The sequence below is a fragment of the Aulostomus chinensis genome, chromosome 8, assembly GCF_037954235.1.
Source record: "Aulostomus chinensis isolate RoL2024-O1b breed Wild chromosome 8, RoL_Achi_v1.0, whole genome shotgun sequence".
NCBI classification, from domain to species: Eukaryota; Metazoa; Chordata; class Actinopteri; order Syngnathiformes; family Aulostomidae; genus Aulostomus; species Aulostomus chinensis.
This window is the reverse complement of record NC_141327.1, coordinates 4,589,617-4,607,660: the sequence shown is the minus strand read 5'-3', so window position 1 is coordinate 4,607,660 and position 18,044 is coordinate 4,589,617. Positions and strand designations below refer to the sequence as shown.

Genomic DNA, 18,044 nt, shown 5'->3' with positions numbered 1-18,044 from the left:
TATTGACGCTCACTGGATGTGTGTGTATAGTGGGAATAAAGTAATTAGATACTATTGCTATATTGTGCAAATTCTTAACTCCAGCAATGCTGTGTGACCAAGGAGTTTAAAACATTAATCCTGAGAAAGTTTCTTTCACAGAGGGTTCAAACTTTACATGTACAGTGAGCTGAGAAAATAATATGAAACAGGAGGAAATCTTTAAGTCCATTACTAGAAAGGAGAACTTTAAAGTCAAAGTACTTAAAGTAAGGAAACGTAAAAAGGTGGCGTACAAGCTGTTTCTCACCCTTTTTGACAGCGGCAGACACGTCCACACAACCAGGGACCCCTGAAGGCAGATCAGACACGACCGGTCCGGCAACATCTCTGCAACTACCGTTTGTCTCTTGTACCAGAGTGTTACTTAGAACCCGCGGGGAATTCACACAGCCAGGCAGATGAGTGTGTCACATGCTTTTATCTCTCTGCTTGCTGGCTTCTTGGTGACGCTCCGGCGTCCATCCACTTTCACGCTCGCTGCTGGGGTTTTTTTTTCTGTGCATTCGTTCATTTTGCCAACCCTCTTTGATCCTTCTCTTGTTTTGAGTTTTCCACCTATTTTCGCTCCCGTCACTGCCCACTTTTTGCCCCCTGTGGCTACATCCTTGAATGTGATTGGCTGAGGCAGTGTCTGTCACATGGGCTGGGATGCGAACAGATGCAGGTAATTTGCTTTAAGTGTCATATCATCAACAGCAGCAGCAGGAGGTTACCAGAAATAACACAAAACATCAGTGTCATTCTACCTAACATCTCCAAATAAAACCAACAAGCAATGATAAAATAAAACACTATAACTATAAAACCAGATTTTATCCCAAATCACACCCATAAATAAACACTGCACCAGCATGACAGCATGCAGATGAAATGAATGAAAGCATGACATAGATGAAACCCAGCAAATCTGAATACAGTCATTCATAAAATCACACTTTCACACAACTGTTATGTGGTGCACAGATTTCTCCTTTTTATAGACATAAAATATTTTGTGCAGCTTTAAAGGTTTTTGAAATTTTCATCCATATTAAACAGTTTTAATTATTGGACACTGCACACAGCACTTTTTTAGAAAAGCTTTGTGTTGTTAACTATCATCCCAATCTTTATCAATTCAACATAGTAAAAGCTCAAATTTGGAAACAACCCAGATGACCTAATGAAACTCCTCATAGCTGGCACTCAGGTAGCCTGGTGAGACCATCCATATCTGGCAAGCGCGTGAGTTGCACCCTGCAGCTACATCTGGATCCCTTGCTATGTAAAAGTACTGAGAGGAAGTAGAAGAATTATCGAACCTATCAGACGTCGAACAGCTCCGCAGGCAGTCAACAGTAATGCAACTGGTCCTTGTAGTTGATGACCCCTCTGGCGAAGCATAATAGAAAAAAAAGGTATTTCTTGAAGCAGCAAGTAGTAACATTGATAACAGTGAGTGCAGTTATTAGAGAAATAGTAGCTTGTCTGTCAAGACAAGTCTGCCACCCTCGCATAGTGAATCCAAATAAGAGCGGGTCCCAGATGTAACTGCAGAACTCAACCTCTGACCTTGCAAGGCACAGATGGTCCACCAGGTTAGCACACTGGTGGTCTGGACCACTGTATCTGGTTGAAATTATATTTTCAGCGGATGCTAAAAGTACCTCACTCCTGCAAGTGAAAGTGCTGAGTCATTTTACTCTTGTTTGAATGAGCACTTATGCTGCTGTTTAACTTGCCACCAACTCAGCAAGGTTCGTCCTGTGCGTGTCTCTTGAACATTCTGATATGCTTGGCAGTCCTGAAGCTCTCGTATCTCTGTTACTTCTTTCAACGCTAACTTGTCTCAGTTTAACTCACTCTCACTGTCTAAAAGTCTTTTCAGCATCTTCTCAGTGTCTCTGGTCATCATATGAAGCTATTGTGGTATCAATTTTTTAAATTCATATTAGCCACCATTTGGAGAAGAAGTAAACACACAACAGATTACAGATAATTTCTCCTCATGCTCATAACAGATCTCTCTGGGATGATTTGCAACTCTAATAGTTCATAGATTTCTTCTTGTCCACACACACACACACACACACCCCAAAAAAAACAAATAAAAAAAACCCCTGATTTTACAGCTCAGATGTGGCTCTGGGGTTCCTGTTCTTCCAGCAGGCTCAGCAGTACAGCCTAGGCCTCCAGCAGTGTCCATGTTGGCTCAGGAAGGGGGCAGTGAGCTTCAGGTCTGGTCCTGCTGCAACAGACGGGCCCTACTGCTCTGCTGCTTGCATCTCTCCATCTTCCGACAAGAGGAGTTGATGTAGCGATGCAGCAGCAAGGAAGGCAGGTGGATGACCAGCTAGTTCCCACTGCAGTAAATGCAGATAAATGCAACCTTGTGTCGTGGCCATCATAGCAATCTGGTGATGAGTTGCGCAGTGATAATTCTAGTGATGATTCTGTCAGACCTCTGTCTGTCACCAGAGGTCTGCAGTGTTCCCACATTACCTTTTAGTCACAGCTCTGCTCACCTGGATCCTTGATTAACACTTTAGTACATCCTCTCACTTTACTCTTTAATTACTTCACTATGAGAAAGTGTTACTTTTTATTGTAAAAAGTGTTAGCATGTACAGCACAACATGCTTTTAATGCTCACTGCATTAACAGTGAAGTCTCTGTTAACTGCAACTCGTCTTGAAACTGTAAATCGTGACAGCCAGCATCTCTAGATGCCTTCATGCTCTTCTGCCCATCTCCAAAAGGCCAGGACAGAGTGTGTGTCTGGCCAGAGGCCGTCTCTGCTGGCCCTGACAGAGGGGAACCTTTCCTCTTCATAGTATTTACAGTGTGAGAAGCCCAGCGGCCTAATTGGCATGGTCAGAGATGGAGCATATGCACTTTCCAGTGGGAGCCCATCTGACAGGGCCACTCGCTGAGGACGGCCCACATAGTCTCCATATGTGGTAGACAGAAGGGCCTGCACACACACTGCCCTTCAACTAATGAAGCCAAGTCACCCGGCTTCTACCTCCGCCTTTTAGAGGATTCTACCCAGAATGTGGAGCCAAAGTGAGCACACAAACATATGCACACAAACACACTGGAACCACAAGGGCCAGGTGAGAGCTGTGAAAGCTGCTACCTCACCTTCACCTACATCGACACACAGTCATGGCTCGGAGAGGTTACAAACATAAATGGACTGTTACCCTTACCTTCATCACTTACTCTCACCACACGCATGCGTGTGCGCACACACACAAACACACACACACACGCGCACGCACGCACGTCAGCTCACCCCAGAAGATGGTGTTTAGACACAAGGGGAGGGTGGGAAAGACAGTGAAGGAATACAGAGGAAGAGAGAAGCTGTGTGGTGTGAGTGTGAATTCAGCCTCCAGCTGGGCAGCTAAATGGACTTGGTCAGTCATTAGCATGCAAAGGTCTAGTCTTGTCTAGACATTTAAGGTTATTCATTCCCTGGGCTAGTTCTCCCCACACTGACAACACCCTCTTACTTCCTGGATCACTCTTAATCAGTGCTTTTCACAACTTGTTGTTATGCTAGTGTGTTTTTTTTTTGCAGCACATCCTTAAGAACACTCCAACCCCTGCTAGCCGGGTCAGCTGAGTGCGCCGCACGTTTGCAGTGTTTTTCAGGCTACAGATGTTAGAGCATATTTAATAAGCTTGATCACAGGAGCTCCAACCTCGCAATTTCATTCAACTACCCAAGGTGCATCTGTTCAGCTTGTATTCACAGGAACCCCATGCTGATCCAAGTGTTTCACAAAGTCACACAAGTCATTCACTTGCTCAGCTACTGCTCAGTAACTGGTAATACAGCCAGCCCGGTGAAGGGGAGGCTGATGCCAAGAGCACAGCTAAGGTTGTGTGATACAACAATATATAACATGCAAAAAAATATAAAATATAAGGAATATGTCCACCAGTAGGGTTTAAGTTGGCTATGTTTCTACCAGCTTGCTATGTTTGTGTCAGTGTTTAGCAAATCAAGACTGGATTCTTGTAGGATCTTAGAAGTCATCTTTTGGTTGTGAGTGAGAATCTGGGTAGGAGGAGGTGTGCTAAATAATATAAAATACCTTTTTCCCACTGTGCACGCACACCCACACCCACACACACACGCTTGTAGATGTGTGTTTTTCACACACAATTAAACCTGGTTTTGAAAGCTGATTGATGTGTTGCCACGTGACCTCATGAACACAGTCACAACACTGGAGAGAAGTGAAAGCTGTTGTCAACATAGCTCCAGAGTGTATTATCTTGGGCTTCGTTACACTCAATAGTAAAAGCAGCATGGAGGACAGTGATACTGTTTGTGTTGTATTCTTTCTGCTCCGGGCTGTTTTCTCAAACTCAACATCTACTGAATGATGGCAGAACTCTGCTCAAACACTGACGGGTTAAATTTGGGGCTGAGATGACACAAAGATGTTGAAGTTGGATGGCAACTCTGAGTGACTTTGCATTCATCACAGCTGAGCAGATAAATTCCTGACAATGCTGGTTAAACCAGTTCCCACTGCAGACGAAAGCCAGATGTTTACTGTTTTTTAAGGCCATTTTGAACAGATGAATTAATTTCTCGGGTACAAGGAGGAAGGTGGACCCAAATGCACTGATGAACTGTGTAAGGCGAGGACTGATACAAAACTCAATCCAGAACCAGGTGGGATGACAGAGATGGGAAGGAGCTGATTGGTTAAGAGACCAGGAACAGGTTTGTGACTAACAAGGACTACTGAACCAATGAGACCCAGGTGATCACACAAAAAGGGCAAGAAACAGATGACAGGAAGTAAAATGGACACAAGGGGGAAGTGATTTTTTCAGCTTCAAAACTCCCAGCCAAAAGGTCCTTGATCGATACAGAAAACTAAGAATCTACAGTCCAGACGGGACTGTGGGACTTTGGTGCAACAGATGGTGTATTCTGCATTTAGTATATACACCATAAAGCATTATTTTCCTACGGTGAATATAATTTCAAGAAGCCATTGTGGAAGATAATAAAATATAGAGATATAAAGTTTAAAAATGTGGAACTACAAAACAACATTAACGGCCACATTTTCTGGTGCTTCTGAGACAGCAGCCATCTTTAGATCACTTGACTGGGGCAGCTGTATGACTGCTCTGCGATAACCTTTGTTCTCTAGCGCTCAGTCCTACACCGCCTGTCATCCCCGGGGAGCAGCAGGTGTGGATGGTACGGTTGGTTTGGTAAAGAGCTTTTTGAGACGTTGTAATACCACTTTCAGGAAATCCAGTTGTCAATACACATCTTCTCTCAGTAAATTTGCTCTGTCTTTTGCATACCACTAGGATGTTAAAAATTCGAGATTAAAGCGTGGTTCACAGAAATGCCAATGCTTTATTCTGGCCAAGGAGTAATGGATGGGTGTCAGTGTTACTTTGTCATTAAAAATGTGTGGTTACACTGTAGGACAGCTTGGCACATGAATGAACTTGTGTTTTTACTCACAGTAACTTCATTCATTTGGAAACATCATTGTGTATCGGCTGTCAAGTTTATACCGCAGTTCACCAAATAACACAGTTGAAGACAAGGAAGTACAAGCGAATCTTATCACCTGCGCCATATCGCCTGACCATCGTGCCTGAGGTTACCCACAATGCACAAAAGTCAACAGATAACTCTCAAAGCTTCGACAAGATTTTCACACGGTTACCAATGTAAAACCTAACAGCTGAGCTAGAGGAGTAATGACACTGTTAAAAAAAAGACTATATTAAAGTGAAACTGCAGCATTCCCTGTGAGGAGTTTTATCCATTTCAAATACACCTCCAGTCACTGAGTAAATAGATGAGTTTCTGTGCTGCTGTACTTCTTTATGCTCGGAGCTAAATGTGATGCTTCTGCCTCTGTTTTCCCCCGAAGACTTTGGCTGACCCACTTTCCCTCATCTCATGCACCTTGAAGGTGTTAGCGGAATCAGGAATATTTACAGCCGAGTGTTTAGAATCAATCTCCTATGATTAAGTAATGAGATTGAAACAAGTAGAGGGGAACCCATTAAACAGTAAAGTATATTCTGGTACATACCGGAGTCCTCAGAAGCTCGTGACAGAGCAGCGTGGGTGGAGATCTCTGCTGCTGAACTAAATTGAGGTTTATTCTGTCAAAGAAAGAAAACACCTTGTTTCACGTTGTTTCGTGTCACAAACCTGAAACTAATCAATGTGAAACAAAAAGTCCTCAGTTAATACCCTGAAATGGCAGTTAAAGCAGTTTAATGTGATGTTCTGTATTTCAAAGTGCAGGTGTTTGATTTCAGAAGGGATTTGTGCCAATGATTCAGCATTTTGTTGCTGCGAAAGCCTTTGTTGCAACCTATCAGTTCCTGGACTTCCATGCAGGCACAAGCAGGCTGCGTGAAGTGAAATAAGTGAATTTATTGCAGGGGGAAAGAGTACAAGTCCAGTACAAGTTTGGATTGATACTTTATGTGGTCATCTAAGTCCTGTTTCATTATTTCTGGTTCTGGGTCCATCTAATATTATGTTTATATCCAAGGAGACCGAGCCATGATGAGAATGCTTGAGTGAGTGCGGCTTTTCTGTAAGGGTCACAGAGCAGTTAGACACAGATGATAGCAAATTAGCAATGCTAATATTAGCTGCAGTGGTAATGAACGGGCACTCATTGTTCTAAAGGGCAAACAGGCAAAGTTCTCATTTTAGATAGAACCAAATTACAAAAAATGATTCAGAATACATTTTGTTTGTCATCTGTCACCATGGCAACAAGCAGACCTTTAAGTTGAAATACCACATGGATTAGCTGTGCTGGTTCAATTAACATGGGAGATGACAGATATTTATGTTACCAGCTGGCAAGGAGGATGGGTTGTATACGCCAGGGCCACAGACACAGCATTCGATATGAACAATTGTACAATAATGTAATATTAGCAAGCTGTGTAACTGTTGACAGGCGGCAGGGGGGTGCAGTGGTCAGCGCCTCAACGCAAGAAGGTTCCGGGTTCGAGTCCCGGCTCCAGCACGGGATCTTTTTGTGTGGAGTCTGCGTGTTCTCCCTGTGCCTGCGTGGGTTCTCTCTGGGTACTCTGGCTTCCTCCCACAGTCCACAGACATACAAATGTGGACTAGGTTAATTGGATACTCTAAATTGACCATTGGATGGATGGAACTGTTGACTGCCATTGTAACCCAGAGTTGGTGGGGGAATGTCCATTGCCCCTGAAAGCCATTAACTGTAAGGTGTGTGGTGCATTTGGAGTGTTTGCAATCCATTTAGATCTGTTAAACTGTGTTTCCATGGTCTGTCAAGTTCATAACTCTAGTTTAGTTTTGCTGCTTACCTGTCACAAATATTTGCTGCAGGGACATTTATAATGGATGAAAGCAGCAGCTCTGAAAAGTCAAACAAGAAAAGTCAAAGTTGCTGTTAAGGGAAGCAACAATACATCAATACAACACACAAAATAACCTGCATTGCTCCACATAATGAAGTTTCATAATGGTGACTTTACTCTTTACACTCAGGTATATGTAGGTAAAAGGAAATTGACTGCTGGGTGAGTTAGATTGATTTTGTACGACAGAGAGCAGCAAATTCGATGACTTTTTCTTCAAGACAGTACCGAGGGTTTGGGAAAGACACCCGGTCCTCAGTTTTCTTGAAGATGCACATACCACAGATTCCCATACGACAAAAACGCCTCCTTAACCTGAGCTCTAGTCTGTGCCACCTGAATCACAGCTAGGCTATATCCCATTATTCATGCTGACTTCCTAAAACAAAACCTTTCATCTCTGAATATGACACACCACCAGTCAAGGATTCTGACAACTCTGTCCCAGCTCTTAGGGCTTTTTAGGAATAACGGCCTGCCCCAGCGGAGATTTTTAAATGAGGGCTCATGTGAGTCATCTATCAAACAACAATGTTGATATGTATTTTGGAGAGTGCAATCCTGGAGATACCGTAATGTTATACTGCGTGGTCCTGTGTATGACAGACCACACCACTCTCTGTAAGAGGCCGCACTAGCGCCTCCTCTGGTTGTTCAGGGTGCCTGTTCTGTCGGGGTACTGTGGAGTAGAGTGATCGTCTCACAGGCAAAAAGTCACTTGAAAATTGTTCATTCCAACGGGCTTCTCTAACTGTACCCACCCACACAGAGGAGGTGGAACTCATGACGAACGCATGCCAATGAGTCCTTAGCCTCTTACGTGAAGACTGTGTGTTTTCCCTCCTGTCGATCTTGCATTGACACCGTTCAGTTTGTTCACCAGACATTCGATCGATTGGTCTGTGTATTGATTACATCTTTTTGTCTTGTTCCACAGGTGATTTTGATGCTGACAAAATTATTTGACTTCAACCTCAACAGCGTGACTGAGAGTTCATTATGGAGGTAAGTCTCTCACACAACATGACACGAGGCCTCCAGCAGCTATGGCTTCGACAGAACAAATAGGTCAGCAGGACTGGTAGACTTGGGTTTTTATTCCTGGGGTTTGAGTGGCTCCCAGCTCTGCTCTCAGAACTGAGGAGCACACACACATCCGTGTATAAAATAAAGGAACAGCTTAAAAAGAAGGCGAGTGTCCAAGACAGATCTGCTAAGTGAGGAGTCTGGGCTGATGGCTCTGTCCTCAATTGGTTTCAGTGTCTGTGGGCACCAGAAATCCCTCACTTGAATGCCACAAATCAATGCCACTGGGGCTGACAGAGTTATTCAGCAAATTACCTGGACTATCCTTGAACACTGCATAGCCTTGCTTGGAGCGCTGGCCACTCCCGAGTCCTGATGTAATTTTGGAAGATGCCCTTTTGAGAAGAAAAATGTCTGCATTCATGTCTCAAAGACAGAAAGTCACAGCAAAAACTGCTAAATTAATTATGCTCATTGAATAAATGTTTCATATTGTTGACAATGAAAAAATATTACCACAGAAATAGCACAGCTCATTTTGGGAAATATCCTGATCTCAGAGGGAAGCAAAAAAAAAAACAAAAACATGAAAATCCATTTAAAGGAGCAAAGAGGGTATTTAAAGTGTAAATTAGCACTGTTGGGTGTGTTAACAGGTGCACCGGAGAACATTGTACCACTTCCTTAAATCTGCTGGGTCTTGACCACTCCTGCTCCGACCAAATGAAGAAAATACACATTACTTGTACTAGTTTACGTCAGGCTTTTCTTCATCACTGTTCATACTCACAAAAATTAAAAATAATAGACTAGAATTCATATATAACCCACAAAATCATGAACCAGAAGTGATATATCAGGACATTTGCAGTCATTATTTTTAACTGTCCTGGCCAAGTGTTGTTTTTTTTTTTTTTTTTTAATCGTGTGCCTAAATCTAAGCAGACCTTAAACACACAGCTGTAGCAACCGTCTTAAAGGTTTCATTTCCCTAACGAGAAGAAGAGAAATGTCCAGCATGGCCATGACGTGAGATGTGGATGCGCTCGCGAAGGGACAAAAACCCTGTGTGCCCTTTACAGTCGAGTTCTCAGGAAGTTCACACAATCATGTTTCAATTTACTTTTAACCATCAATTGCGTGATCAACTGTTTGAGAGGGCAGTGACTTTCTAAGATAATTGGCGGATGACCTGGAGACTGACTCGGCCATTTCATGTCTTATATTGAACCTTGTTTTTTGCCCATTGACAAAACTGTAGCGATAATTGGTAATGGTTCCCCTAGTTTTACATGCTAAGCTCTGTCTTTGTCATTTCAAATCATTTATTTAGCAAACAAGCTACCCCAACTGTATGTCATTTTGCAAAAGGAAAATTAATTATGGCTAAAACGTTTTGCGGGCTGCATTGTTGAATACAAGCTGTTTTAGTTTTTTGCCACAGCAAAGTTACCCTTTGTAACAGATATTGTTTGAAATCGCTGAGCCTGTCCTAGCTGCCATTGCCTGACATTCGCAGGATTATGCACAAGTAATTTTGCATAACTTGTCAAACGTACATGTATGTGCCATGAGAGTATACTGCATCATGACTGAGATTTGCAAACATTCCTTGTCAGGTCTGTCAAAAAGACGACAAGTTAAAAACTATTAAAATTCTGATGTTTGATGTCGCAGCAGAAGAATTTTTTTCCCCTGCATTTGCATCCTCATGTTGAGGTGTGTGACATCTCTCGTCAAAATCAATTTAACATTTGTTGGATCAACACCACCCCGACTTTCAACTCGTGAGGGCAGTCAAACACTGCATTTGAACCTTGTGTCAAATTTCTTTCTTTATCAGAAAAGCTGTTGTTGTTGAGGATTATTTCATCTTACATTTAGCATGATGTCTAAAAATGGCACTTATTTTCCAGCACACTTTAAATACTACGAAACACTTCAGAATTGTTACTGTCTTTTGTTATTCAAATATCATTCAAAGGGCTGAGGTCTGATCCGTCAAGTGAGCGTGTAAAATTGAGTTTAAAAGGAAACTGAGGTGGCTCAGGGAATGGAGGTGAAAGAATATGAATATTAGTTATCAAAGAACATCGTGTAGAACATCCTTTATACATGTGTTACATCTATGTTTCATTAAATTGAACAGTGAGTGAGGGTGATATAAATTAAGGAACAGAAAATCAGGTTTGTCTCTAGGAGCTCACTGCACATGAATGTCAAGAAACCAAATACGGAAGTCACCTTGAAACATATGTATTACGGTTTTAAATAATGAACGTCAACATATACAGGAAAAAAAGGCCACTGAACTCAACAGGAAGGGTTCCTGTTTCCCCCAGGTTGCAAGGAAAAGGGAGATGAGTTCTTGTGGGGTTCTTTTGGTTTTTCGTCCATTCAGCGAATGAATCAGTTCAGTTTTCCTGCCAAAGTTGCGGAGTTGGTGTTCTCGGGCAGCTCGTCATCTTGTGTGTTGAGAGGAGACATACACACCAAAGAGAGACCCGCCCAACAAAAAGGTCAAGGGAATTAATCATCATTCCAATATCAATAAACCGTCTGTTGCGCGACGTGTCATATTCATGAATATTCATTCAAACCAAATCCCATTAGAAAAGCTTGTGATTTAGCTTTGCATTAATAAACATACCTTTAAAATAAGGCAACTTCCCAATGAATGAATCAATCTTTCGCTTCAACACGGTTGAACATACATTCCACTTTACGCCAACATCAACTTGCTACGCTGCGTCTGTGCTCATGGCCAGAAAGAGTCGAGGGAGGAAGAGGAAGTGACCTTGAGAACCAGCTGCTTGTAAATGGTGGGTTGAGCTCTGATAGAAAGACTGATATTGACGAATGAAATCAAATCAAGTGTTTTTATGGGAGTTCAGCAAGGGTCCTCTGACACAGAGGGGCTGAACACCTAAATGATCTGGGTTTCATTCGTGAGGTGGTTAAAGATACAGTTTAGGTATATGGATATTATAGGAGGTGTTTTACTGTTTTATTATGTTCTAAGAGTCAGAAACTACTAACAGGACGGACCATTTTATCGTGTTTGGTGTACTATCTCGTATGTCATGTGATTATATGTGTAGAATGGAGTCATTTATTTTTCTGGGTTTTGTCTACGCCCCGTTTTCATCAATACGACACCTCTGCAACACCTTGACAGAACTGCTTCCAATAAAGAACAAACATCCACTGGAACTCAGGATCAACCTGATCGGTCAAAGGTCAAGGTCACTGTTAGAGGCATACAACCACTGTGCATGGAACTCCGCTTATAAACTTGATTTTTCAGACTTTAACATGGAAAAAAAAGGAGTTATCAAAAAATCCTAGTCATTTAACTTCTACTCAGAACACCCTTATGTTGATTGACCATGTTGTCTGTGGTTGAATACACACTCATTGACAACTTCAATATATGGTTTACTTGTGCTGTAATGTGATCAAATGCATCATCACTGCCTTAAGTTCTGGTTTCATAAAGCTGATAATGACCCATTTTGAATGTCAGAGGAATATTAACGTAACTATGCTATCTATCACTGGGGTTGCAGTTTTCAGTGCTGTTTAACTGGACTGTATGGTTTTGACAATTGTTTCTCATAATTTGACCACCACGAGTGGAGAAGCCAACCGTGTTTCTGTTTATGGACAGATGGATCAAATTATGTCGGCAGGGTGGATTTGTTGCATAGAATGTAGAGGTCAATATAAATACATTTGCATGCCTTGCTTGTAAAAGCAGGGTGATCATCGGCACATGTGCATTAAGTGACAGCAGATAATGTTTTTTGAAGAGCAAAGTGGATAATGAGAGTGCAGAGCATTAGTGGGCAATTCACAGGCAAGAGAGAACTACATTTAAGAGAGAAAAGCAGCTTTCTTGAGAGTGAGTTTGAAGTTAAACCTCTCAGCCTGTTGTAGCCCCCAGTGGCATCATGAAGTCACAGCTTGAAAGATCTCAAAATCAGGTGATGTGATGGGAGAATGTCTGTTTATGCCAAAGGACAAGTGAGGTGAAATCTCATGTTGGGAGGCTTTGATATAACAAGCTTTCTTATTGCTTCTTTTATGTGTTGTCTTTAAGCTACTTGTGTTCTGCGGGGACCAAAAAACTAAAACTTAAAGGTCTGACTAGCAAATTTAATCTTTTTCTTCCTTTCATTGATTACTGACAGTTAGCCTACCATGCTAATGTTCAATAAGTATGTTTAGTTTTTGTCAAATCATTGAGCTTCCTTTGCCTGTATGTCAGATTGTTGTATATAGACAAACCCATTTTGAGTTTCTAAGGTTTGGCGAACCTGCACTGTTTAAAGTGTACTGTAGCCATGGAAATTACAGTAAAGCTTAATAACTTTGGATTATTCAAATAATATTTGATTGACAAAAGCTATTTATTTATGAAGCAAAATCTGAAGTTACAATTTGCACTTTTTAAACATGTTGGTTGTGATCCTGATTGAGGATGGTGTCATTTTTGACATCAGTAACATTCATACTCAATTAAAAGGGCTTGAAAATCATATGAGCTGCTTTCCTTACGTGGTTACACAGTCAATAATAGGAGGTTTTACCCGGTGAGTTACTTCATCCTGCAGAGATGTGGACTTTCTGTGTATAAGATACAGGAAAAAGTGGAATCATTGTTTTTGTCTCATGACAACTTGACTTATGCATGAAAACACGTTTGTCAGAGTGAACTTGTACTTGGACTAGTTGGACTAATATACTGTTAGGAATTGAATTATTCATCATACACATCATGGACATCATAAGAAAGTGTTCAGGCATGTCCAGCTGGGAGGAGAAAGCAGGGCTGAACGAGGGCTGGATGCTGACATAGGAATGCCTCAGGATCTCAAGTCAGAGCTGGTTTATGTGGCCAGGAAGGTTTGGGGTTCCATGATGGAACTGCTTGCTCTGCACCTGATTTGAGATAGTGGTTGAAGATGGATGGATGGATACACTTTGGTGCTCCATAGTCCTGATGCAGGGTTTAAGTGGAACACTGCACTTCACAATACAGAGAAAACGATGCGTATCTGGAGAGACAACGGGGGACATCTTCTGGACTTAAGTTGCCCATTGTCTTATAATAGTTTTTGCCTTTAAGTTAGACAGGGAAACCACTTGCTGCTGGTCGTCTTGTTTTGGTTTGCGACAGAGAAGCAGAGAGATAACGTACCGCAACCCACTGTTCCAAATGCGGACATACTTGAGACAATGAATCAATTCTTCCCAGTTCCTTTATAATGGGAAAATGACAGTAGTCCAATTAAATGAGCTAATTGAGCTGTTACTATAGCAGGACTGGATCTGTGCACGTAGACCCACTGCAATCTTCCGATGTACTTATTAAACAGTGTGGCTTTAAGATTGGAAGCTACATGGTTGAAGGGCAGCGGTATGATGGAATGGAATTGCGGGTGTAGAAAGAGAGAGAGAAGAGGAGGAGGGAAAGAAGAGGGAGGGAGTGATATGAGTTTGCCTGCTATTCAGAAGATATACTGTCTGAATATGCTGAGGGCTTCATAAATTCTTCCTGGAACACTCAGCTCAGCCGCTATTTGTCTCAAGCAGAGCTGTTGGTGTTTTCCGTGTGCTCATGCCGCTGGTGACCTCACGTTAACTGTCCTGAGATGCAGGCAGCCCTCGTCCTCCAAGCCACCATGAATCAAACCCCGACCAAGAAGAGACACTTTGCGTAGTAGCCGCCTGTCAATGTTTAGTACACTTTGGAAATTAGAATTAAAATACTGTCTAAGCCTTTTAATGAGCGGCTGTGGACATAATTCTAATCTATTTCTGAAAGATGACAAGGGGTTGATTCAAGGGGGAGTTAGGCTTTCAGCTGAGTGTGTGAAAGAGAAGGAGACAGAACAAAAGGATAAGAGTCAGGCTTTTTTTATAGATATAATAGGGAATAGCTCATTTGCCCTCCTAGCTTACCCAGATTCCATTTTCCTCCATAAGCCATATCACTGTAATGGCACTGATATTTTCCTTTACAGTGTTTCATTAACTCCACAGCATAAAAGCATAAACATTCTTACATGATATAACAGCTACTTATTTTTGTGTATCCTTCAACTTTTTAGCAACAGACAATAGAGGTGCTGCAGCGGTTTGGCATCCAAGTTGTAGGCAAGCAAGCTAAAGTGCTAAAGTACATTTCTGAACACATTTTGAGTGAGAAATATGTAATGTAGTAACATAATATTCATTCATAGATGAGCAGCGTTGCCTCATGTGATAGGTTTGACCAAAGTCTCGTGATGCTGCTGACTAGCAAGCAGGGTTTTGGTGTACAGCTCTCACTTGGAGGGTGACAGTCCCAGGCAGCTGTACCACACATCACAGGATTCAGAAGCATAATACTCAGCACTGAGGACTGGAACATCAGCGGTGTCTGGTCTGTAGAGTGGGAAATGGAACAAAATGCAATAGTTTTGACAATCGGTTTTGTCGCCTGTAAAACGGCCGGAAATGCCTCAATTGTCTCGTCCAAAACAGCTTGTTTTGTCACCAGGAATACGTTTGAAAACATGATTATTTCCTCCAAAAGGACCTGTTTCGTCATTGGAAATGTGGTTGAAAATGTCAGGTTCTCTCACACTTATCAAGTGGATTTGTCACCAGAAATACCACTAAAAATATTCAGGTTCTCTTGCCTAAAACAACTGGTTTTGTTGTCTGCAACATGGCCACCAGTTCCCTGATGTCTAGCTCTTTTCCTCCTCTACCTCACAGTTACATGGGTGATCATACTGCATTTCCATGAGCTGGATAAACTACAAATGTATCATGAGAACACTCGGAGGTGTGAGGTCTTGGCTCCATGCACCAGCCTCCCAATAGACCAAAGGTTAGCCAGAGTTGCATTTTACACCCACACATAACCAGAGAATGGCCTCTCAAAAGCCAACCTTCAGTCAGAATCATTGTCCCTGAGAAACTACCATTTACCATTTAATGCAACTTTCATTTTCGTGGAATTTGGGGAGTACAGGCCATTTTATTGGTCTATTCTGAAAGTTGCTGTGACACTAAAAATAAGTCATTGGCCCCCTAAATCAAGTGACTCTTTGACAGAGGCCTCAGAGGGGCAGATCAATAACCTGATGATGTCACTGTCCCATGGTGCGGGCTGTTGATGGTTTCACCTGATGAATTATATCAGATTCATTTCGGACAGTTCACCCTGTGGCAATGCATCTCCTCACCATGGAAACCAGCCACAATACATCACAAAGGGCAGTAAATTGTCAGTGTTCCATGATTATGTCTGCTTTTTCATGGATGTTTGTCTGAGCTCTTAGGAAACCCTTCAAAGAAGAAATTCAGCCTGGATTTAATCTCGACACTGAAAGTAGGCGGAGAGAATAAAGATCAGTAGATGTCAAGTGATTGCCTCATTTGAAATCACAAAAGGTGCTCAATAGCATCTTTGCTGCATTTTAAAGATTGGCACACTTTGAGCTTTATCACAATCTTCATGGTCAATTAGAAGATATCTTTGATTGAGCCTCAGGCCACAAAAAATAAATTAGACCTGACTGCTCAAAGGAATGGTTGAAGCTTCAGGAGATGGTGTGAAATGGTACAAAATTCAAATTTCCCATTGGAGGACGTGGCAAAGAAATAAAGAGAAATGTGACTTAGTAATTCAGCCTTATCTAATTATAACTGCTATAACTGGCTCTCATGAAATACTTACATTGTACTTTATAAGAAAATCTAGAATTTCCTGCATCTCCTTCATCAGTTTTTATAGAACTACATCTGTTAATGCATGAAACCACTCCCTCATCAAAACTTGATTTTCAGGAGCATGGCAGACTAGCCTGACACGTCAGCTAGTTTGTCTCATAGAACCATCGGACAAGTTGCCCATAGAAACAAAACGGAGCAGGGAGTTGAACCATCTGTCTGTCACCGTGTATTCCTTGACTTCAACCAATCAGATCAAGTATCTGACATGGAGGCTAAAGCCAGGCAGTCGGGAGGATGCATTGATCCGGTATTGATGTTAGGTATGAACTCAATACTGACTTATATAGCATGATCGGACAAAGCTGAAAGTGCTTCCTAGCTATTAGACTCAACTCAGCGTTCTTGAAGGAGAGCAAATATCGTGGTGGGAAGATAAAGGACATATACAGAAGTTTAGAAGTATTTCTTATATCCCTCACTCACAACACGTAATCACACACACACACACACACACACACACGATGATTCAAACCCGTAAATCAACATCAATTTGTGAGTTGATGTTGTTTGTCCATTTTTGGATGTCGTCATTTTTTCCCTCTAGTTTGTCATTTTCAAAGGGACGTATGTAGGAACTGCACAGGAAATAAAGAAATGATGTTGTCAAAACTGCACCAGAGCTCTCTATCTTGGCTTGTATACAATCTTTGGTAGCTGGAGCTGAAGCAGCATGGAGGACAGTGACAGTCTTCCTGTTGAGTTTGTCTGTCATTTGTCTGTGTCTGTTTTTCAAATTCAATATTTTTTTCAAACAATATTTGCTTGATTATGTTCAGATATATTGGATATTCATTACTGAAAAGAAATATTCATGCTTGATATCAAAACATGGAAAATATTCAACATGCGTGTGTCCACGCTGGAAAATCACGTGACTTCCACATATCAGTGCAAACTGGTTTCCACAAAGCAAAGCTTTAGATTTCCTTTCATACTTCTAGATATACTGAAGTAACTCCATGATGACAAAGCATTTAGAGTAAAATAACTGTAGCAGGCACTGCGAAGAACAGATTCCTCTGGAATAGAGGACAGTAATTTAGAAGAAGTGCACACACAAAATGGCCATCCAATATATGACTAATAGGTATCTGTCAATCATGTACGGGAGTGAAACAGAATCATTAAAGTGACTGCTCTTTATATTCAGTGTGCCGTGCTGCCGTTGCTCCAGAGATGCATGGGTCCTAAAGCAAAGAAGTTAACAAATGAAGAAGTGCAAACAATAGTGTCCAAGTTGGAAAGAGTTTTTCCAAGAGTGGTGAAGTGTGGGATGCATGACTGAGGAGGTAAACGTTGAGTTTCTGCCAAAAAAAACCCCAAATGGTTCAACATTCAAGCTGAAGAAATAAAGAAAGATATTACATTTTTATGAGATATTATTTTAGGTTCGTGTATTTTGGATCCATCAGTCGGTCACACACTGATGCCTGAAGCACCAGAGACTGACAGAACTTGTCACTCGGTTTGGTTCCTTAGCCTGGGTGCTTTTTGTGGTTGTAAATAGAACTTTCAGGCCAGTTATAGCAGCCAAAGAATGAAGAGAAACACGAGTGAAGGGAGAGTCACTGAGAAACAGAGAGAGACCTGAAAAGCTTCTGGCCTTCAGTGATTATTGTGAAGGCTCTGATTTATTCAATGGAAGTAAATGATGCTTTGTTGGTGATGACAGTTGCCTGAGGCCCTTCTAAATTTGTTTGCAGAGTGCAAAGAAAATGGATGAATATGAGGCTTACAGTGTGTAAACACTGATTATGAATGTGGTCACAGTTCTAGAT

At 41.7% G+C, this 18,044-nt stretch overlaps 1 protein-coding gene across 7 annotated transcripts in view; it reads left to right on the top strand.

The window, feature by feature from the left end:
• sorcs1 (sortilin-related VPS10 domain containing receptor 1) overlaps window positions 1–18,044 on the top strand; it is a 216,589-nt gene that overhangs the window by 87,965 nt on the left and 110,580 nt on the right. For all 7 annotated transcript variants that reach the window (XR_015117522.1, XR_015117523.1, XM_086210512.1 and 4 more), the window contains exon 2: window positions 8,387–8,454. Coding sequence is in view for 5 of the 7 variants with exons in the window: in XM_086210512.1 (XP_086066638.1) it covers window positions 8,387–8,454 (68 nt within the window). In the remaining 2 variants the exon portion in view is untranslated. The remainder of the gene's footprint in view (window positions 1–8,386; window positions 8,455–18,044) is intronic.